Here is a 23,883-nt window from a genome sequence, read left to right on the forward strand (position 1 = left end):
TAATTAATTACTTAGCTGTGGATCCAAACCAAACTTTAGTGCAGGTAAAATACATGTTCTATCCAATAACCAACTAGCATGTACGTACATTACATGTAGAACAAAATTTCTAGGTGGTCGGAATTTCATTTGGCTCAGTATATTATGCAGCCTTTAACCTAAAACTACTGCAGTGTATCCGACAATTTGCATATGCTACATTTTGCAGTCTAGATGAAAAGAGCCTTTATGCAGCCTTTAACCTAAAACTACTGCAGTGTATCCGACAATTTGCATATGCTACATTTTGCAGTCTAGATGAAAAGAGCCTTATGCCTAATCTTACCACAGATAGTTTTCAGTTAATCCAAAGAAGAAATACTGGCCTATGTAAATCAAAGGGGTGACGTTAAAGAAAACCCTTGACACTGTGTTAACTCTCAGTGGTAAGATGGCCTATGCGTTCAGATCCGAAATCATCACTTCCCTGATAACTAATTAAGAGCTTTAGGCTCAGTGTACCTTGAAATAGTCACCTATCCTCGTGTGCGCCACGCTCAATAGTGCTTCACACAGGGTATCTCAGACTCATGGCGCTCCTGAGTTCTATTATTTTAAACCCTGTTTATAACTGATTTCTCAATAATTTCGTAAATACCTGATTGTTCAAAAAGCAATGAACAATAATCATAATCATAGGTTATCCTAGATAGAAGTACCTACCTAAACCTACAATGGTAAACTGACACGTCAAGTATTTCAAACTTGGCGTTTACTATCTCACCTCTGATTCTTACGCCAGCAAACATGATCTGCCTGATTAGACATGAAATACAACTGAGAGGAGTTATGCGTATCATCATTGTACGCATGCGCAGAATCATTGTACGCATGCGCAGAATCGTTGTACGCATGCGCAGTGACATCGGGTGAGTTATACCTGGTTGTATAGTCTCCAGAATAAAATGGTAAACTGACACGTCAAGTATTTCAAACTTGGCGTTTACTATCTTACCTCTGATTCTTACGCCAGCAAACATGATCTGCCTGATTAGACATGAAATACAACTGAGAGGAGTTATGCGTATCATCATTGTACGCATGCACAGAATCATTGTACGCATGCGCAGAATCGTTGTACGCATGCGCAGTGACATCGGGTGAGTTATACCTGGTTGTATAGTCTCCAGAATAGGTAGTAGAGTCAGGGAGTTGTCCATCCCTGTAGTAAGCATGGCTGGGAGCATGTACATACACACTGGACTGTAGATGTGTATTGTACATGTTCTGAGCAGCAGGCATGGCTGCGGCTTCATCGTAGATATAACTATGAGGTGTTTGTTGTATCGTATAGACCGGAGCCTCGCCTGACTTGACTGGAATACTGTACCGACTTCCCACTGGACCTGCGTGTTGGCCGCGTTTGATAGAATGAGTATAATCTCGCGTACCACGTCGCCTCAGTGTGAAGTCCCGCTCTCCTGTGATCTGATATTGTTTCTTCCATTGAACCCAACAATGACGATAGATAGGATCTACAGGTCCCCAGTTCCGTGTCGGCTTCAGAGAGCTGCGATATTTCTGAAATTACACAATCAAATATGTGGATGTAACAACTCCCATTAAAAAAGTTTCTCCCTTGAAGTAAAAAAAAGTACATGTTTTTGCATTTTACCAAAGTCTAATCGGTATCAGTAAGCAAGATATTCAAGGTGGCTCCTTTTTAGAAAATTACCCTGCATGTACATGAGAAATAAAACAATAAAAATGGCACGAAGTATTTACCTGTCTGAGGTCAAAGTCGACTTGGGCTAGAATTTGCCATAGTGCTACAACTATTATAATAGCCCAGGCGCACAGGTATACAATCCAGCCTGTAGTGCTCTCCCATGATCTATCAGTAGATATAGTCAGCGGCATCAACACCATGGATCCAACTTCAAGCACCTGTGTAACGGGAGGAAATCAAACTGAATAAATTATAGTCAAGTTGGTCTATCTTCCTTTCGTATTATGGTAAAAACACAACCCGTTCCGCAAGGGAGATATGAACTTTCAACTTCAATGCCCTGGCTGCCAAAGCTTATATATATTCCATGGTGTTTACCCACAGAAATCCAAGTATGAAAACATATCCCTTAAATGAGAGACCTAATTTTTCACCAAACAAAATTTCACTCAGAGACCCTTCTGTCAGATAACAATTTAGACTACATGAGCGTCCCGTGGCAGTCAAAGTGGTCGCGCTCTTACTTACCCCCAGGATGATGGGCGCTATGAACCAGATGGTTTTCCAGAACCAGTTGAGATTATAGCCGAGAACAAACTCGAAATCATTGGAGAGGTTCTCCAAGCCGTACACCCATATGAAACCAATCAACTCTAGCATGGTAGAGATGAGCACTAGACGACCTATGACGTAATGCTCTAGGATATGTACAATACTGAGGTCACCCTGTAATTAAAAACGAATATTTATAGTCATTTTGTACGAAAGACATGTTATGTACTTACTGGGTATGAACCCTAGCCTAGACCTTGGCACCAAGGTGTCCACAACGGAGCCTGGAACCTCCTGCTCATTTGGATACGCCTGTTTTGAGGTTAAAATGTTATCAATTATGTATACAAAACTATCGACCATAGGAGAAAAAATACTAGGCTCTATCAATTTCTATAATTAAATATGTTTATATTAGACATCCTAGGTTATAAAGTTATGAAATAGGTAACTACAAAACTTATTACCTTTATATGACACAATGGATACACGTTCCGGTTTTTATCTTATCCGACTCGAGTTTCGTCCATCTCCGTGGACTTTTTCAAGGAAACTGACGATGATGCGGATGATGGCGGTTTCAATTAGTTATATTTCGAGGATAGCATGGCGGAGGAATTTGATTTGTTGGCGCAGAGAATACCACTGGCCACTGGACAAGGTGTTGAACGGGAGAGGAGAGAAGCTGATAGCATGTATGGAGAGTCATGTCTTTCTAGTACTCAATGGAAGGACGGAAGGGGATGTTCCGGGACAATTCACCTATCTCAGTCGAGTTGGATCAAGAAGAATAGGAACAAGTACGGTGGATTTGGTCTGGACGAACCTCGAGTCGTGTTCATTTATAACGGAACTGCGAATCTCTGACACTGTTGTTGTGTCTGATCACTTACCTGTAGTACTCACCTTGGATATTCCGCAGCAGGTGCGACGATAAAGGAACTGCGAATCTCTGACACTGTTGTTGTGTCTGATCACTTACCGGTAGTACTCACCTTAGATATTCCGCAGCAGGTGCGAAATATCTCACAAACAAAAGTGAAGAGGTACAACTGGCTACCAGAGAAAGCAGTGGAATTTAGTGAACGTGTAAACAATGTGGAATTGCCAACTCAACCACAAGCTGTTTAAGCATCATAGTCAGTACACGCTCTTTGTTCTAAGGCGTCCTACATTCTCACTATTAACACGCATCCAATTCCATACCAAAACAAAAGTAAAGAGGTACAACTGGCTACCAGAGAAAGCAGTGGAATTTAGTGAACGTGTAAACAATGTGGAATTGCCAACTCAACCACAAGCTGTTTTATTGTTGACAGTGGTCAGTTGGTGGTGGGGGCACTGTCTCATCGTTCGGCATCAGCTGTTGTCCCATCGTTCGGCACGAGCTCTTCTATACACGAGATAAGGACCGTATCAACGAGAAATACACAAGTCTGTCGAGAGGGGGAAAAATATCAACGAGATCGTTGATACGGTCCCTTATCTCGTGAACAGCTGATGCCGAACGATGGAACAGTGCCCCCACCATTAAATAACCACTGTCAACAATAACACCGCCATCATCGACAGTTTCCTTGTAAAGGTCCACGGAGATGGACGAAACGAGTCGGATAAGATCAAAACCGGAACGTGTATCCATTGTATCATATAAAGGTAATAAGTTTTGTAGTTACCTATTTCATATCATAACTCTATAAATTTCTTCATTTCCTGCGAGGGTCGGTCGTCTGAGCTATGGTCAAGGCTCAGATGAGGACGCTTCTACTTAGGAGAAACATCAGTTCAGTCCGAAAAGCCAAAATCATCCGATTTCCGTCCCAACCAAAAAAAAAGGTCATCCGAGTTGGTTGAAATACTCACAGGAAGAATAGACAATGCTGTAAGTAGAAATCCCAGAGTAGATATTAGAACAGTCATTGTCCACCAGCGACGCTTATTCTTGCCTTCTACCACAGCACACGTCACTACAGTGTATACCAGACATATCTGAAACACAAATATCACACATCAGTGTATCGGTTCATGAAACTATGGACTAATGAAAATCACTAGAGGGCAGCCATTTTGAAAAAAAAGTACTCTACCTTATTGAAGTTATTAATATTATCAGTTTTACACTTGCAACATTTATTATTCCTTACTTACCGTACTAACAGACTAATGAAAATCACTAGAGGGCAGCCATTTTGAAAAAAAAAGTACTCTACCTTATTGAAGTTATTAATATTATCAGTTTTACACTTGCAACATTTATTATTCCTTACTTACCGTACTAACAAAGCCAGACAGTAGAATGACTAGGAAGACTAGAGTGGCCCATACACGTGCTATGCTGGTATAACCTTACTTACCGTACTAACAAAGCCAGACAGTAGAATGACTAGGAAGACTAGAGTGGCCCATACACGTGCTATGCTGGTATAAGTGGTAGACATGGTATCGTATATGAGGGTCATAACAAACAGCTCATGCATCTGAACGGTTTGGAATGTGTGTGTGGATGAATTGAACAAGTGTAGCCAGGAGTATACGATACATACGAATGTCAAGCCTGTTACTAGACTCATCATGATATAAATCACTGACGTCCTGGAAATTAAACCAAAACAGACAACAGTTAGGTAAAGAGGTATACATAATTATGTTTATAAAGAATTCAAAGCGCAAACGTGCATTACACTAGTGTAGCTTGATGCTTTGGACAGTTGATGTGACGTCATATGTACCTATGTCGTGACGTCAAGATACAAAGATACAAGAGTACATAATTATGTTTATAAAGAATTCAAAGCGCAAACGCGCATTACACTAGTGTAGCTTGATGCTTTGGACAGTTGATGTGACGTCATATGTACCTATGTCGTGACGTCAAGAATTCAAGATACAAGATCTACCGGTATTTATAAAGTCAATTTATCTAGAGGTTGTAAAAGATAAAAAATAGCTATTCCTTTTTTTTCTGATCATCAACTCTGAAACTTAACCTTCATAAATAAATACATAAGGTCTATTCAAAAGCAACCTTCGTGGCCGAGTGGATATCACACTAGGCTTGATAAAAAATAGCTATTCCTTTTTTTTTCTGCTCTTCAACTCTGAAACTTAACCTTCATAAATAAATACATAAGGTCTATTCAAAAGCAACCTTCGTGGCCGAGTGGATATCACACTAGGCTTGCACTCCCGAGGTCCCGGGGTCCATTCCCGGTGGGATCGAAGTTTTTTCGGCTCTGTGCTTGGATTTCGAGGTGCACTCAGCCTCTTGAGGACAATTGAGTAGCCTTTTTAATCGAGCAGCCACCAGTGGCGGCATTACCAGTGTCAAAAGAAAAATTATAGACGTCAGAAATAGTAAAGGAGGCTCTTCGTATTGCTGTGATATCCACAAAAATTGTGAAGAAGCCCTCAGCTTCACCACAAATAAATTATGATATTCGAAATCTTTAATATGTAAGCAACTCACCAGAAGGCATTATTTTTGGCATAAAGTCGACCAGCACAGGTAGTTATGTTACCGAACCCAACATGGGTAGAGAAGAAAAACTGTATCACAGCATAGTACCAAATCTGAAACAAAATCACAATACATACAAAATAGGATAATAGGGATGGGTATTAAATCAAAGAGGTGACGTTAAAGAAAACCCTTGACACTGTGTTAACTCTCAGTGGTAAGATGGCCTATGCGTTCAGATTCGAAATCATCACTTCCCTGATAACTAATTAAGAGCTTTAGGCTCAGTGTACCTTGAAATAGTCACCTATCCTCGTGTGCGCCACGCTCGAAAACAATTGGCACTTTCGATTGCAAAAATTTCAACGGGTTACTTTCTGGTGTTCTCGTGTTGTCCCAGGACCTAGATAGAGTAAATACTAAGTATTGTGTCTCGCCCAGTTAGCCCAGTAGTAACGAAAACAATTGGCACTTTCGATTAGGGTTGGGACATCGAGACGAAAACATCGATGTTTTTAAACTTCGATATATCGAGTATCCGATGTATCGTAATCAAAAACATCGATCTTCGATATTATCGGGATTTCGATGTTTTTCGGATTTTCGGTATTATATGGTCCTTTCCGCGTAAATTCCGTATGGGAACACGTCATAAACCTGGATCATAATGATGTTATCAGTATATTCTATATTAATTTATATTCATCAGTACATACATAGGTAGAATCAAATCTTATCTGATGACAACCTGCTGTGTTTTAACGTTTAGCTTGACAATTACTCACAATAACTTTAACTTTGCACGATCTTTTCCCACCTCCACAAAAGTACGAACTTTTGAACAAACGCAACTCAATTGCCGCTGAATAGTAAACAGTAGGTACCTAAACGTCATCGCATGTTATCAGTTATTCTAAAGTGTTGTGAGTCATTCCAGGTGTTCTATGTACGTTGAGGTAGGACCATAGGACGCCATTGTTTAATGAGCTGGAACACGGCAACCCTGACAAAACTCAAACTGTGTAAATTCGCATTAAGAACATGGACACAGACAGGTTTGGTTCATTGACATTGTGGACCAGAGTAAACATTCAATACACCAACTATCACTCTGTCATATTTCTAATTCCTATTATTCAACGACCCAATGTAAATCCCAAGATTAAACGCGATAAATTTTGCACTTCCATAATACCTTATGCAGTTTAGCTGATACGTCTCGAGGCCAAAAATTAAAATGTTAGAAAGTCTCCATCATCAACTTGAAACGTAAAATCGCCCCAATGTGGACAGATGCACGAAGAAACCAAACTTGGTCCTTGTTTCGTTCGATCAACTTTCTGTCTTGACAACTTACCCTGTGACGCCTCAGGGTATAATACATTCAAGATAGTTTCTGGGCTGCTGAGTCTCGAATCACACCGTTAAAATTAAATTACTCATTTCATGCCACATCCGTCCCTGATTAATATTTTTTAACTAACTTCAATATAACTTTGGATCGGGGTTATGTTTTTGGTAGCACAATATTTTGCATTTTAAGATTATTCAGATCAAAATTATTCGATTTCTGGTGAAGAGAAAAAAAAATGGAATTTTCCCGACATTTAACTTCCCCAGCTGTTTATTAATCCTTTGTTTAAGCCACTGATTTCCTCTAAATTGCTACAGTCAAATTTGGTACCGTACGTCTTGTAACCATAAGGAAAACGAATTTTGGTCCCTACAAACTTCTGGTAATGATAACCGCGACGGACGGGAGTTGAACAATTACTAAAGAGTTCACCAAAACCGAGTACACCCATGAACCAGCATATATTTGGGATGCAATACTTACCGAGGCTATACACTCGGATGATATATATTTGGGATGCAATACTTACCGAGGCTATAAACTCGTAATATTGTACTACGAATTAGATATTTCGGTACATAGTCTAATAAACTCATAGAGAAGTTTAAGATAGGCTTACCTTGCAATAATTAGGATAAAAGATTTTTTTCTTTCATAGTCTGTGTCGGGTAAAACCGGGTCAGTAGCCGCTATACTTACCAAAGTACGAGGAACGCCCATATGAGGAGTAGAAATGTAACCAACACACAGAACCACAACATATCAGCACTAGGAGACATGAGGAATGTTTTCCTCAGACAGTCCTCACCATTAGATCCCTCCTGAAACACAAATGAAGGTACTTCATTTAAATTTACGTATAAAAGCTGTGAGAACACAGACTTAAAGCGCTTCCAAAAAGGAAAAAGGTTGGGACCTTTTTGTCCACACCTTTATGTAAACATTTTGAGGCTGGATGCGAGTGAATTTCTGTTTACGTTTTTAATGTGTATTTTCCCATAAGTATTTTTTAGTGAACCAAATCTCAATTTATCCCCCATTTTCAGCAAAAAAGGGATGGGACCGATTTGACATTTAGTGTAATTTCCTTTCATTTAATGTATAGATTACACTTGGACGATGTGTATTTGGGATGCAATACTTACCGAGGCTATAAACTCGGACGATGTGTATTTGGGATGCAATACTTACCGAGGCTATAAACTCGGACGATGTGTATTTGGGATGCAATACTTACCGAGGCTATAAACTCGGACGATGTGTATTTGGAATGCAATATTTACCGAGGCTATAAACTCGGACGATATATATTTGGGATGCAATACTTACCGAGGCTATAAACTCGGATGATGTGTATTTGGGAAGACACTCAGCAAAGGGGATAGGACCCTTCGCACTCCATACAGCATAGAACAGGGATAGTGCCATGAATAGAACATAGTAGACACTCAGCAAAGGGGATAGGACCCTTCGCACTCCATACAGCATAGAACAGGGATAGTGCCATGAATAGAACATAGTATATAGCAAGTAGACCTGACACTAGGACCTTCACGAAACCTACACCTGTTGAATAAAACAAACAGTGTTGGGAATAAATAAATGATCTTTATGCTGCTTTATGATCAACCTCGCATATCGCAAATATTCTGACGTCACCTCTCAAGTTAGAATCTAACATACGAGTTGGAATGTTAGATTCTCAAGTTACATTATAAAAATCAATGTCTGTCTGTTCGTATTTTATGCACAGCCAAACCGTTCATTCAAACTTTGTCAACTTATTGCTTAAGGTGGCGTTCCGATCCTAGCTGCCGGTCAGCGCGACCCGGCAGCGCTGCCGAGCTGGGCGGCCGCTGCCTACTGCTTCCTATGTATTCTTATGAAGCAGACATAGTCAGCGGCATCAACACCATTGATCCAACTTCAAGCACCTGTGTAACGGGAGGAAATCAAACTGAATAAATTATAGTCAAGTTGGTCTATCTTCCTTTCTTATTATGATCTAAATTACTCATTTCATGCCACATCCGTCCCTGATTAATATTTTTTAACTAGGTAACTTCAATATAACTTTGGATCGGGGTTATGTTTTTGGTAGCACAATATTTTGCATTTCAAGATTATTCAGATCAAAATTATTCGATTTCTGGTGAAGTGAAAAAAAAAATGGAATTTTCCAGACATTTAACTTCCCCAGCTGTTTATTAATCCTTTGTTTAAGCCACTGATTTCATGATTTTCCTTTCCTCTAAATTGCTACAGTCAAATTTGGTACCGTACGTCTTGTAACCATAAGGAAAACGAATTTTGATTCCTACAAACTTCTAGTTATGAATTTTGGTCCCCACAAACTTCTGGTAATGATAACCGCGACGGACGGGAGTTGAACAATTACTAAAGAGTTCACCAAAACCGAGTACACCCATGAACCAGCAGGGTATTCATTTAATTACATAGGTACATATTAAGTGCTTTCACGGCTGATTAATCTAATCTAAAGAACCAGTAAATGACAAATGTTATCAGATAAGAGGGCGTAATAAACAATGAGTTCATTCAGGTAGTAAATACATACATAATACCCGTGCTGGCTGTAGGTTACTTGCGTACTATCATAATTTTGACCTTCTAGTTGCATACTAAAATAATAAAAACAAAAGAAAATGCATAATATTGGGACTAGAGCAGGAGGCAGGATAGGAAAAAGCAAGCCACTCCGAGAACGAACATTATCCGTCCAAGATAAAATCCGCCCCGCGCGGGAATCGAACCCACAACCTAGCATTTACAAAGCAGACGCACTACCAACCAAGCTAACTAGGGAGGGAGTTCAGTGATTTGAAATGAAGATGACACTATTGGGGAAATTATACCTGAAATGTCACCACGCTCCCTGGACTCTATTTCATCTTCTTCAGGACTTCAGGTACTCGGCACCGCTGCCTATACTTACCTCTAAACAAAGGCACTGCTCTCCATAGTTTGCTTGTACCTTGCTGACAGAATTGTCCGAGTACAATTTCTAGGAATACGAGGGGTATTCCCAGCACTATGGTGACTAATATGTAAGCTATGAGGAATGCACCTGAAACACAAAATATTCAATCATTTGAAACAAATATAAATTTATATAAAGTATTCGAACAAAAAATGCAAAATATTCCATCATACAAAACAAACTGTGCAAATAATCAGAACTATGCAAATAGTATAACACAAATCCTGACATCCTATATGTATAAATTTATATAAAGTATTCGAACAAATGCAAAATATTCCATCATACAAAACAAACTGTGCAAATAATCAGAACTATGCAAATAGTATAACACAAATCCTGACATCCTATATGTCATACCAAATGTTTACCTAAATGAGAATCTTTCAATGAGAGTGTTCCCACTGCACACGACACGATGGGATCGGGCCCTCTTAAAGTGCAAGGTTATTAAAAGGAATAGCCCCAAGAATCTTTCAATGAGAGTGTTCCCACTGCACACGACACGATGGGATCGGTCCCTCTTAAAGTGCAAGGTTATTAAAAGGAATAGCCCCCTGGTTTGAATAGCATTGCCGGCGGGGGCCACGGTAACTAATTATAATTAGCCTGGGTAACATAAAATACATAAATGTCCCTATAACAACTTACCTCCTCCATGTTGATGTACTATTCTGGGCAGACGGAGTATATTGCCCAGACTAGCAGTCAGACATAAGGTGACAAATGTAGTGCCTAACCGATGCATACACTTCCATGATTCCTGGAATCACAATTCAGATAAGATAAATAATAGGTAAGATTAGAGTATTAGACCAATGGTTTTCAAAACATTCCCCTATTTTCCTAATTTTGTTCAAATATTAAGTCCTAAAAAGGACTAAAAAATATATATGTATATTTCCTAACCCTATAACTCCCAAAAAGTTGATTCTCACAGAAAAAAAATGATCATTGAAAAAATGTGTTCTTTTTGCGTGCTACCTATCCCTGTAATTCCCAGAAAGTTGATCTAGAACCTACTGTACCTTCCGATCTAGTACCTTGTTTTCCTAATTTTGTTCAAATATAAAGTCCTAAAAAGGACTGAAAAAAGGACATATATAAAAATATATGTATGTTTCCTAACCCTATAACACCCAAAAAGTTGATTCTCACAGAAAAAATGATCATTCAAAAATGTGTTCTTTTTGCGTGCTACCTATCCCTGTAATTCCCAGAAAGTTGATCTAGAACCTACTGTACCTTCCGATCTAGTACCTTCCATCTTCCATAACACAGTCCTATCCCAGCAGGATAAACAAAGTAGGTATATTCTATTCTAGTGTAATATGCAAATAGTAAGCACAGATCATAATAAACATGATGCTTGTGTTGATATCATGAACGTCTGTTCATATATGAGTTGAACAGGTAGGTACACCCATATCAAGATTTGTATAGTACAGGCTCGTAAAAAACACGCCATGCCATTGTGACTATTGGCTTTATGATTGAATGTTGATTCAATTCAAAACTTCAAGGCTACCAGGTAACACATTATCAACTTTATAGTTGGCATACTTTTACTATCTTCTGTACCATCTAAACTCAATATAGGTAATCTACACTCAGCAAATAACATTTTAAAATATTGACAAATCTTGCCAAAACAAGGGATAGAAAGAAGTGAAATAAAAAAAACGACCCACTATGCAAAATATGTATGTTCTAAGAACTCCTTCACAAGTTATTGAAACCCATTGGCATATAACGACAGAATCAGTCGTTACCAAAAGCTCGCTAGATCTTGTTGAGACTTTGATCCCAGACATATGTAATCTTCCGAGTATCTATCGCCCAAACATACTCGTATGATGTGAACAAGAAACGTTTTTCAAAACACATTTTAAGTAAATCAAGAGAGTGAGGCCCAAACATACTCGTATGATGTGAACAAGAAACGTTTTTCAAAACACATTTTAAGTAAATCAAGAGAGTGATAATACCATACATGATCGCCCAAACATACTCGTATGATGTGAACAAGAAACGTTTTTCAAAACACATTTTAAGTAAATCAAGAGAGTGATAATACCATACATGATACCTATGATATGTTATATATACGTACTTCCACTCAGAGGCCCTCTTCCAGATAAACATTGAAAATACATAAGTGACCTGTAGTAGCAAGTGAGGACGTCCAAAGCGGAATCTCCTTGGTGGAATTTAAAAAAAAAGGTACGATAATAGCATACAGCTGTGCTGTGTTGACTGCAATGATACATTGATATCTTGTCCTAGAGCTGCTGATGAAACTGCGTTGGAAGCAGGTAATGACATTGACCCTGATGTTTCCAATATGCAGACATAACTTAATATCCAATATACAGACATAACACGTAACTAGTCCGTATTTTGTTATCCCTCTGTGGCACTTTCGCCAAGGAGATATGAATTTTCAACTTTAACACCCTGAATGCCAAAGCATATTCCATGCTGTTTATTCAAATTTTTATTTGCCCACGTTCTCCCGCCAATAGGAGAAGCACCAAAAATGTATTGAATTGTATGTTGTTGTGTACTACGAATAATGTGTGTCTTGTGTGACGTATAACATGGATATTATGTCCTATGGCAATCCTAATGATTGTAACTCAGATGACATCAGACTACCCGACACTCCGACCTATTGACCCGTTACGTAGAATGGAAAATCCAAGCAAGGTTGTTAAGTTGATTCTAACATTATTGGTCATCAGTAGTAATAGCATAGGAAATAGGAATAGTATTTAGTATTGGCACTTCAGGTGATCCTCACCCATAAATCATTAATAGTCATACCTTCCACTTGTACACCAATGGACCACACTTATACCCATGGACCTCTGGAATACTCTGGATGAGGCCGGCACAGTTGGCTAAGTTCCTGGACCTACGCCTGGGACAAGAGTCTGGAGAGGAGCATTTAGGTAAACATTTGGTATGACATATAGGATGTCAGGATTTTTGTCATACTATTTGCATAGTCTGTTTTGTATGATTGAATATTTTGCATTTGTTCGAATACTCTATAAATTTATACTTGTTTCAAACGATTGAATATTTTGTGTTTCAGGTGCATTCCTCATAGCTTACATATTAGTCACCATAGTGCTGGGAATACCCCTCGTATTCCTAGAAATTGTACTCGGACAATTCTGTCAGCAAGGTACAAGCAAACTATGGAGAGCAGTGCCTTTGTTTAGAGGTAAGTATAGATATCCACCTAAGCCGTATTTTGTTATCTCGTTAAAAGAGTGTAAGCAATAAGTTGACAAAGTTTCACAGCAATCGGATGAACGGTTTGGCCGTGCATAAGTACCTACCTACGCCGTATTTTGTTATCTCGTTAAAAGAGTGTAAGCAATAAGTTGACAAAGTTTCACAGCAATCGGATGAACGGTTTGGCCGTGCATAAAATACGAACAGACAGACATTGATTTTTATAATTATGTTAGATTCTAACTTGAGAATCTAACATTCCAACTCGTATGTTAGATTCTAACTTGAGAGGTGACGTCAGAATATTTGCGATATGCGAGGATGATCACGCACTTCAGGTGATCCTCACCCATAAATCATTAATAGTCATACCTTCCACTTGTACACCAATGGACCACACTTACACCCATGGACCTCTGGAATACTCTGGATGAGGCCGGCACAGTTGGCTAAGTTCCTGGACCTACGCCTGGGACAAGAGTCTGGAGAGGAGCGCGTCTGCCTTGTAAGCACTGGGTCGCGGGTTCGTTCCGGGGGCAGCTTTTATCCTAAACAGATGAGTTACAGTTCCCTCTATCAAACCTCTTTGAAAGAGGAGAACACCACAGCAGCTTCAGCAATATTATCACTTCTTAATAACACCTATTAGAAAACCAGTTCACAAACCCTAACCTCTCCTAACCCAGATTTACTTAACCCATAGCTGCTCATGAATATTTCAGCCTCAGTAGTGAGAAGTATAATATTATGTATAGTGGTTCTAGAGTACTTGGAGTAAGTTGTATAGATATTAGTAGTGAGTGTGGTAACTTTTGCTTTCAATTAGATAATCTTGTTAAAATTCCAAGTACGCCAGGTACAATGCACTGTACGTACTTACTACCTGACTATACCTACCTACATAATTGTGAGCATAAGCATTAGCGTAGCATAGCTATACCTAATACAAGTAAAGTGATCAAAACTCATTATTTGTGGAGTAAAGCACAGCATTACTAAGTGCCTCCTTTTCTAATAATTCTCATTAATCATCAATTTTTTTAGACTGATAATGCCACCACTGGTCGCTAATCTTATATTATAAAATCAAGATCCATTCACTCATTCACATTTCATATTTCACAGTTTTACCCTTATTTTACACTGCTTTTCCACTTGGGTATAAAACACTTATACGGCGATAAAAATGGGTGTTCGGGGCGGACATGGCCCGTCTATGTATAAGCGGTGTTTTATAAAGTATTTTAGGAGGTTATCTGATCGTGATCGCGCGGTGTTTTTCTCAAGTTGCTGCTCTAAAACACCGGTTTTACACTCAAAATGTTTAAGGGGAAGCTGCAATCAAAGACTAAAGAGAAAGCCCGCGAAGAGGTCCCAAAATTTAACGAGGGAAAATTCTCTCTTGCACGTCTCTAGTTTGGTGGGAAATTTCAGCTTCACGTGGGATATTTGTCGAGTGCTCCTCCGGTATTTTATATGCGAAACAAAACTGAATCAATATGGCCGACAAAATGACCGCCCTTTTTTATCTTCAACACCCTAGCCGCAAAGCTTGATGTTTCCACTCGCTCCCTCATCTAGTTAAATCTTATCTTCTTAGTAGATCTTATATTATAAAATCAAAATCCATTCACATTTCACACACTGATCGCTCTATCTCGAGAACCACAACATCTAGAAAGCTGAAATTTGGTAGGAATATTCCTTTTATGGTCAAAGTATAATATTATGTATAGTACGTGGTTCTAGAGTAATTTAGAGTCTAGAGTACTTGGAGTAAGTTGTATAGATATTAGTAGTGTGGTAACTTTTGCTTTCAATTAGATAATCTTGTTAAAGTTCCAAGTACGCCAGGTACAATGCACTGTACGTACTTACTACCTGATAAATTGTGTTAAACCTACTCCTAGTGTATAGCGGGGTCACGGTGCTGGTGTTGGGATGGTTCAACCCACTTTAGGATGTTTTCCGGATTTTCTCTAGCAATAATCAGAATATTCAACCACTCAAATTGGTTTCTGTAGCTTGTTCATATGATTGGTTTCTGTGACTTGCTCATAATACGTATATACCTAATGAGTTTTACCTACATTATAAACGCCACTTTTAATTGAATGCTTGGCATATACCTACATATCACTCATTTGCGAGAGAAGGGACATAAAACTGTTGAAAATGATAACGCGTTTTTGAGTTATGGGTATCACTGGAAAGGTGAGAACGAGCGGAATCTGATGCTGAAGTCAAAAATTAAAAATTTCCAAACAATTTTTTTTAATCAATACCCAAAACCGCGCTATTTGCAAAATGGTCATTTTTATAGGTGCATATTTCAAAAACAATCCATCATCAGTTGAAAGTTTTTTTTTTTTCCTTTAGGCGCTTTAAATATGTGTTACAACATGTCGTTCGCGCCGGTCCTCGTCTTATATTTTATCAATGATGTTGAGGGATCTACACCAGGTTTATCATCAGATAGGGAGGGAGGGTTGGGGAGTAAGGAACGTATGGGGGTGTCAAGGGGGCAAATCAGGATGTGTGCTACGGTGAGGGGTTTAGGCGCTTTAAATATGTGTTACAACATGTCGTTCGCGCCGGTCCTCGTCTTATATTTTATCAATGATGTTGAGGGATCAACACCAGGTTTATCATCAGATAGGGAGGGAGGGTTGGGGAGTAAGGAACGTATGGGGGTATCAAGGGGGCAAATCAGGATGTGTGCTACGGTGAGGGGCTCAGCACACCGACAAGTAGGATGAGGGGATTTGGTAAACAGGTAACTATGTGTTAGCCTGGTGTGGCCGGTTCTCAATCTTGTTAGTACTACTTCTTCAAAGCGAGTGTTTCTAGGGGCCTCAGCACACCGACAAGTAGGATGAGGGGATATGGTAAACAGGTAACTATGTGTTAGCCTGGTGTGGCCGGTTCTCAATCTTGTTAGTACTACTTCTTCAAAGCGAGTGTTTCTGTGGCTGGAGGTCCAGTTGTCAATTACAGGCTTGATTCTCTTGAGTTTATTGGGAATTACAAGGTTGTTCCACGAGAGTCTAAAGTTTGAAACGCCAATTAGACAAAGTTTTGTTTAGTATAAAAACGCATTTGAATCACGTTCTAGTTGCAAAAGAAAAGGAAGTAAACATTACGATTTCTTTGGGATAAAACGATGTTTCATCAAATAACGCGTTGTCGATTACACAGTGTGAGTAGGTATAGGTACATCATTTGATACTACTAAATAGTGGGCCAGAAAATATTGAGGACCCAAACACCACAAGTCACCCACTTACCTACTTTGTGTTCTTAGCAAGATGACCTCTGACGTCATGAATGTCGTACACGTCATAAACCTGGATCATAATGATGTTATCAGTATAATAAATTCTATATTAATTTATATTCATCAGTACATACATAGGTAGAATCAAATCTTATCTGATGACAACCTGCTGTGTTTTAACGTTTAGCTTGACAATTACTCAAAATAACTTGAACATTGAACGATCTTTTCCCACCTCCACAAAAGTACGAACTTTTGAACAAACGCAACTCAATTGCCGCTGAATAGTAAACAGTAGGTACCTAAACGTCATCGCATGTTATCAGTTATTCTAAAGTGTTGTGAGTCATTCCAGGTGTTCTATGTACGTTGAGGTAGGACCATAGGACGCCATTGTTTAATGAGCTGGAACACGGCAACCCTGACAAAACTCAAACTGTGTAAATTCGCATTAAGAACATGGACACAGACAGGTTTGGTTCATTGACATTGTGGACCAGAGTAAACATTCAATACACCAACTATCACTCTGTCATATTTTTAATTCCTATTATTCAACGACCCAATGTAAATCCCAAGATTAAACGCGATAAATTTTGCACTTCCATAATACCTTATGCAGTTTAGCTGATACGTCTCGAGGCCAAAAATTAAAATGATAGAAAGTCTCCATCATCAACTTGAAACGTAAAATCGCCCCAATGTGGACAGATGCACGAAGAAACCAAACTTGGTCCTTGTTTCGTTCTAATTCCTATTATTCAACGACCCAATGTAAATCCCAAGATTAAACGCGATAAATTTTGCACTTCCATACCTATGCACTATGCAGTTTAGCTGATACGTCTCGAGGCCAAAAATTAAAATGTTAGAAAGTCTCCATCATCAACTTGAAACGTAAAATCGCCCCAATGTGGACAGATGCACGAAGAAACCAAACTTGGTCCTTGTTTCGTTCGATCAACTTTCTGTCTTGACAACTTACCCTGTGACGCCTCAGGGTATAATACATTCAAGATAGTTTCTGGGCTGCTGAGTCTCGAATCACACCGTTAAAATTAAATTACTCATTTCATGCCACATCCGTCCCTGATTAATATTTTTTAACTAGGTAACTTCAATATAACTTTGGATCGGGGTTATGTTTTTGGTAGCACAATATTTTGCATTTCAAGATTATTCAGATCAAAATTATTCGATTTCTGGTGAAGTGAAAAAAAAAATGGAATTTTCCAGACATTTAACTTCCCCAGCTGTTTATTAATCCTTTGTTTAAGCCACTGATTTCATGATTTTCCTTTCCTCTAAATTGCTACAGTCAAATTTGGTACCGTACGTCTTGTAACCATATTAAGGAAAACGAATTTTGGTTCCTACAAACTTCTAGTTATGAATTTTGGTCCCCACAAACTTCTGGTAATGATAACCGCGACGGACGGGAGTTGAACAATTACTAAAGAGTTCACCAAAACCGAGTACACCCATGAACCAGCAGGGTATTCATTTAATTACATAGGTACATATTAAGTGCTTTCACGGCTGATTAATCTAATCTAAAGAACCAGTAAATGACAAATGTTATCAGATAAGAGGGCGTAATAAACAATGAGTTCATTCAGGTAGTAAATACATACATAATACCCGTGCTGGCTGTAGGTTACTTGCGTACTATCATAATTTTGACCTTCTAGTTGCATACTAAAATAATAAAAACAAAAGAAAATGCATAATATTGGGACTAGAGCAGGAGGCAGGATAGGAAAAAGCAAGCCACTCCGAGAACGAACATTATCCGTCCAAGATAAAATCCGCCCCGCGCGGGAATCGAACCCACAACCTAGCATTTACAAAGCAGACGCACTACCAACCAAGCTAACTAGGGAGGGAGTTCAGTGATTTGAAATGAAGATGACACTATTGGGGAAATTATACCTGAAATGTCACCACGCTCCCTGGACTCTATTTCATCTTCTTCAGGACTTCAGGTAAGCATAGCATACCTATACGTACTCAATATGTACAACAATACATACCTACTTCCACTAGTACAGGTGACTCGCTACCATCATACGATAATAGATATGTTACGTTCAATCGACGGAATCAATAGGCGAGGAAAAAAAACTATCAAACCGGTATAAAGTGGGAATATTAAAAAAAAAGATGGATAAGTATTCGTACTCAATATGTACAACAATACATACCTAGGTACTTCCAATAGTACAGGTGACTCGCTACCATCATACGATAATAGATATGTTACGTTCAATCGACGGAATCAATAGGCGAGGGGAAAAACTATCAAACCGGGATTTATCTTTAAATTCTAAATCTCCGAAATCAATAAGGTATTCCTCAAATTCGGGGATTGCGCGTTTTTTCAATGCCAGACTGATAGAGTGATGAATTCTTTTGCCAATATGTAAAGGATATGATTATGCAGTTGGGTAAAAATTATGAATAATATGATCGAGTCCGACGTAAAATATTGTGAAAATTTCAAATCTGAAGTAAAAACTCCGAAAAAGTATCTTTAAAAGATGGAAAATTCAGTTTGTAGGTATTTTTTGCCCTTCGAATGAAACAGTTTAAACAGTTGTGACGTCACGCTAAAAGTCATGCTGATGGAAAATTCAGTTTGTAGGTATTTTTTGCCCTTCGAATGAAACAGTTTAAACAGTTGTGACGTCACGCTAAAAGTCATGCTCACAAAGGCATTACAAAGTCGCTTGAGCTTGCTTGGGACAGTGGATGTGACGTCATGTCGTACGGGAGCGAATATCATGACGTCCAGATATAAGATTTAGGTAACGGTACATGTTTTTTTTTTTTAATCGATTTATCTCCGGATCTAGAAGTCGTAGAAGAAAAAGAGAAAAATCCCCTAGTTTCAGCTCTTCAACTCTGAAACCTCACCTAAATTGGGACACTAATGCATTGAGTGATTTCGCTGATTCAACCCAACATAGGTATGTATAACATTAATATTGTATTCTATACATTCCTACGTACTGTTGTATTGTATGATAGAATGGATCTAATAATCTATGACTAAACAGTTTTCACATACTCACGTATGAGACCCATACTCTGAGTATCAAGCTATCAAGTAGACTGTAGTACCTACTCGTACACCTCACATGGAGATTGATCTACTTTTATTGTGGGGAATGATTATAATAATGTAGGTATACCTCCGTAGCATACTTATCCTGTAGACCTATAACCTTGTCACTCGACTCGTAGAGCTAGAGAGTTCTCAGAGGTGTATGAAATATTAATAACAGGGGTTCTGGCACCTGGCACGCAGGTTCTGAATACATACAAGATTATTTCTTATGAAATACCTGCACAGCTTCTTGGTCTTTGGGTATTGTATTATGTATTCTTCTTCATATACCATCCATTTGATTTATTTCTTTTTTTTTATAACCATACACTCAGTCTACCCCTAACATACATTACATCGGCCTCTTGCCATCTTCTCTAACAGTCCTGAGAGTTCTGATGGGAATTGGTTGGGGAGCACTTTTAATACCATGTTTAAGTGTCATTTGAGGTTTTCTGATTTTTCTCTGCACTAAGTAATAACACCCTTGAATCCTACACAAGAAAACTCGAGATACATGTATTATGTATTCTTCTTTATATACCATCCATTTGATTTATTATTTTTTTTTATAACCACGCACTCAGTCTACCCCTAACATATGTACAATACGTCGGCCTCTTGCCATCTTCTCTAACAGTCCTGAGAGTTCTGATGGGAATTGATTGGGGAGCACTTTTAATAACATGTTTAAGTGTCATTTGAGGTTTTCTGATTTTTCTCTGCACTAAGTACTAACACCCTTGAATCCTACACAAGAAAACTCGAGATACTCGGGTCCGTCACACATTGGAAGGGTAGTCGCTCAACAGTTATTACTTAGCTCGTATTCCCACGAAAAATCAAACGACGGACCTCAATCTGAATCTGATTTGTTCTAAATCTCTCGTTAATTATTTTACATTACAATGTAATAATAACAATATAGTCACTAACACACACAGACAACTGCACTAGGTTTCCCCCTCCTAGCTATTTTACAAACAAAACAGTTTTTTTGCATGAATGTTCTATTTCACTCTCTTACCTTATTTTTCTGATTTTCGGCTACCAGACGTGAGGTAGATCCCATGGGGGTGGTGTTGGAATCCAGTCAACTTTCGCCTTACTAACCTACTGGCCTTCCGGGGTTTGATAAATATACTCAACTTGATATGTTTGAAATGAGAAGGTGTAGTCGCTTTGTGCCTATAACCAAATACTAGGTAGGTACTGTTAGGTGTAGATACCTATTCAGCAAGTACTTGTCTGAAATATACCTACCCACCTACCTACCCATGTAGCCAAAGTGGTTGAAGAAGTAACCGCAATATTGAATGAATATTTATTTTTCAACGTTGACGCAAATATATGAAATGTAGTTACCTCTGCATTTTAAAAGAGAAAGTTTATCAAAAATAGACCTTTAAGTACCTCAATTGCAACAATGTAAGGATTTCCTGCAATCTGATTGGTTCCTTCATTTTGGGTTGATGACTCATTGCTGACACATTAATCTGGATGAACTATAGCACCCGTATCTATCTAGTCTTCCGAAAATTCCTTTCCACTAGGTGACTGGGGACTCATTGCATCGTAAAACCATTGGGTTCTTTCTTATATTTTTTCCAAAAATTCCAAACTCCAGGTACAAGTCTATTGTAAAAAAAGGTTAAAGTGAACCATTCATGAAATCTCTCTCTCCCTCTATTTAAATTTAAATAAATGAGATTTTTTTTTAACTGTTGGGACTTTTTAGTCATAATCATAAAGTGTATGCAAATGTGATTCTGAAACTACTTAAATATGTACATAGAACTTGGACCTAGACAATCTAGAGCAGGGCGGAAAAGAACCTGGTCTACTTTCGCGCCCCAAAACACACATTCAATCCGTTTTCTTCCATCATTTGTAGTTTTTCCTGTATGTACCTAAAAAAACGGCTACTTTCTCTGTGGCGTATAATATCTCTTAGTAGCGCTATCAAATTTTGACTTGGCGGGGCGGAGCACTACCGCGCTCCTTGATTCCTTTGCACAAAATACCTATAGTACCTAACTTCAAACTTCAAATTGTTTGAGATTTCCAAATCACTGCATACCTATTATATATTTTTTATACATTTCATTTTCTACCTAAAGGTTTTTGTCACCCCAAGGTATACTTCAGGTAAGCATAGCATACCTATACGTACTCAATATGTACAACAATACATACCTACTTCCACTAGTACAGGTGACTCGCTACCATCATACGATAATAGATATGTTACGTTCAATCGACGGAATCAATAGGCGAGGAAAAAAAACTATCAAACCGGTATAAAGTGGGAATATTAAAAAAAAAAGATGGAAAATTCAGTTTGTAGGTATTTTTTGCCCTTCGAATGAAACAGTTTAAACAGTTGTGACGTCACGCTAAAAGTCTAATAATGTACTTAGGTATACCTACGTAGCATACTTATCCTGTAGACCTATAACCTTGTCACTCGACTCGTAGAGCTAGAGAGTTCTCAGAGGTGTATGAAATATTAATAACAGGGGTTCTGGCACCTGGCACGCAGGTTCTGAATACATACAAGATTATTTCTTATGAAATACCTGCACAGCTTCTTGGTCTTTGGGTATTGTATTATGTTGTTGTATTGTATGATAGAATGGATCTAATAATCTATGACTAAACAGTTTTCACATACTCACGTATGAAGCCCATACTCTGAGTATCAAGCTATCAAGTAGACTGTAGTACCTACTCGTACACCTCACATGGAGATTGATCTACTTTTATTGTGGGGAGACTGCAGCAACCTCCGTGGCCGAGTGGATATCACACTAGGCTTGCATGCCGGAGGTCCCGGGTTCGATTCCCGGCGGGGTCGAAGTTTTTTCGACTCTGTACTTGGAGTTCGGGCTGCACTCAGCCTCGTGAGGGCAATCGAGTAGCTACTGTAATAGAGTAGCGACCAGTGGCGGCATTACCAATGTAAAAAGATTGATGATGAATAAGAATGAATACCAGAAAAGGTGATTCCCGGCGGGGTCGAAGTTTTTTCGACTCTGTACTTGGGAGTTCGGGCTGCACTCAACCTCGTGAGGGCAATGGAGTAGCTACTGTAATAGAGTAGCGACCAGTGGCGGCATTACCAATGTAAAAAGATTGATGATGAATAAGAATGAATACCAGAAAAGGAGGCACTTAATAGTAATGCTGCGGTACCCACGAAAGTTGAGAAAAAGCTGTCTGATTTACTTCGGGTTACTAATCGGTTACTAAAATCATTTCAGTGGCTCCGTATGTATATGGGCTATTTGGGAGAAGACAGTACTGAATGCACACAATGTATTGCCCTCTCCATCAAGTATTCAATTCTAAGGCGCCACTGGTCGCTACTCGATTTTTTTCAATTAGGAGCTCCGTATCTAGATGGGCTATTTGGGAGAAGACGGTACTGAATGCACAAAATGTATTGCCATCTCCATCAAGTATTCAATTCTAAGGCGCCACTGGTCGCTACTCGATTTTTTTCAATTAGGACGAGAAGAAATTTGATTCAAATGCCTTTAGATATTTCAGTGAAGCTCTTTGATTATCAAATGAGCAGAAAGCTCCAGGCTAGCATAGTTAGCTTGGAGTAGCGCGTCTGCCTTGTAAGCACTGGGTCGCGGATTCGTTCCGGGGGCAGCTTTTATCCTAAACAGATGAGTTACAGTTCCCTCTATCAAACCTCTTTGAAAGAGGAGAACACCACAGCAGCTTCAGCAATATTATCACTTCTTAATAACACCTATTAGAAAACCAGTTCACAAACCCTAACCTCTCCTAACCCAGATTTACTTAACCCATAGCTGCTCATGAATATTTCAGCCTGAGTAGTGAGAAGTATAATATTATGTATAGTGGTTCTAGAGTAATCTAGAGTCTAGAGTACTTGGAATAAGTTGTATAGATATTAGTAGTGAGTGTGGTAACTTTTGCTTTCAATTAGATAATCTTGTTAAAGTTCCAAGTACGCCAGGTACAATGCACTGTACGTACTTACTACCTGACTGGAGAGGAGTCCTGATCCGCTGCTGCTTCAACAACATCCTGTATATTTCAAGTTCACGTAACCACCCTGTATTGGTAGTTGCCTAGGTACTGAGTGAGATCCGTCAAGGTTTCCAATGTCAGTGAGATATTATGTACATATGTAGTTATCAT

At 38.8% G+C, this 23,883-nt stretch overlaps 1 protein-coding gene across 1 annotated transcript; it reads right to left on the bottom strand.

Moving 5' to 3' along the window:
• Positions 1-344: 344 nt before the first annotated feature.
• On the bottom strand, positions 345-20,791 carry LOC103509267 (sodium-dependent nutrient amino acid transporter 1-like; the record flags this gene model as incomplete). Its single annotated transcript, XM_026823650.1, is given in 14 exon segments — positions 345-903; positions 1,135-1,560; positions 1,765-1,926; positions 2,237-2,434; positions 4,124-4,249; positions 4,615-4,852; positions 5,727-5,880; positions 7,601-7,605; positions 7,771-7,892; positions 8,401-8,512; positions 8,514-8,637; positions 10,028-10,159; positions 10,724-10,835; positions 20,732-20,791. Coding segments are annotated over 14 exon segments (2,115 nt in total), but the record flags the coding sequence as incomplete, so codon positions are not given.
• Between the last annotated feature and the right edge of the window lie 3,092 nt (positions 20,792-23,883).

This window comes from Diaphorina citri, unplaced genomic scaffold, assembly GCF_000475195.1.
Source record: "Diaphorina citri unplaced genomic scaffold, Diaci psyllid genome assembly version 1.1 scaffold480, whole genome shotgun sequence".
Classification (NCBI taxonomy): domain Eukaryota; kingdom Metazoa; phylum Arthropoda; class Insecta; order Hemiptera; family Psyllidae; genus Diaphorina; species Diaphorina citri.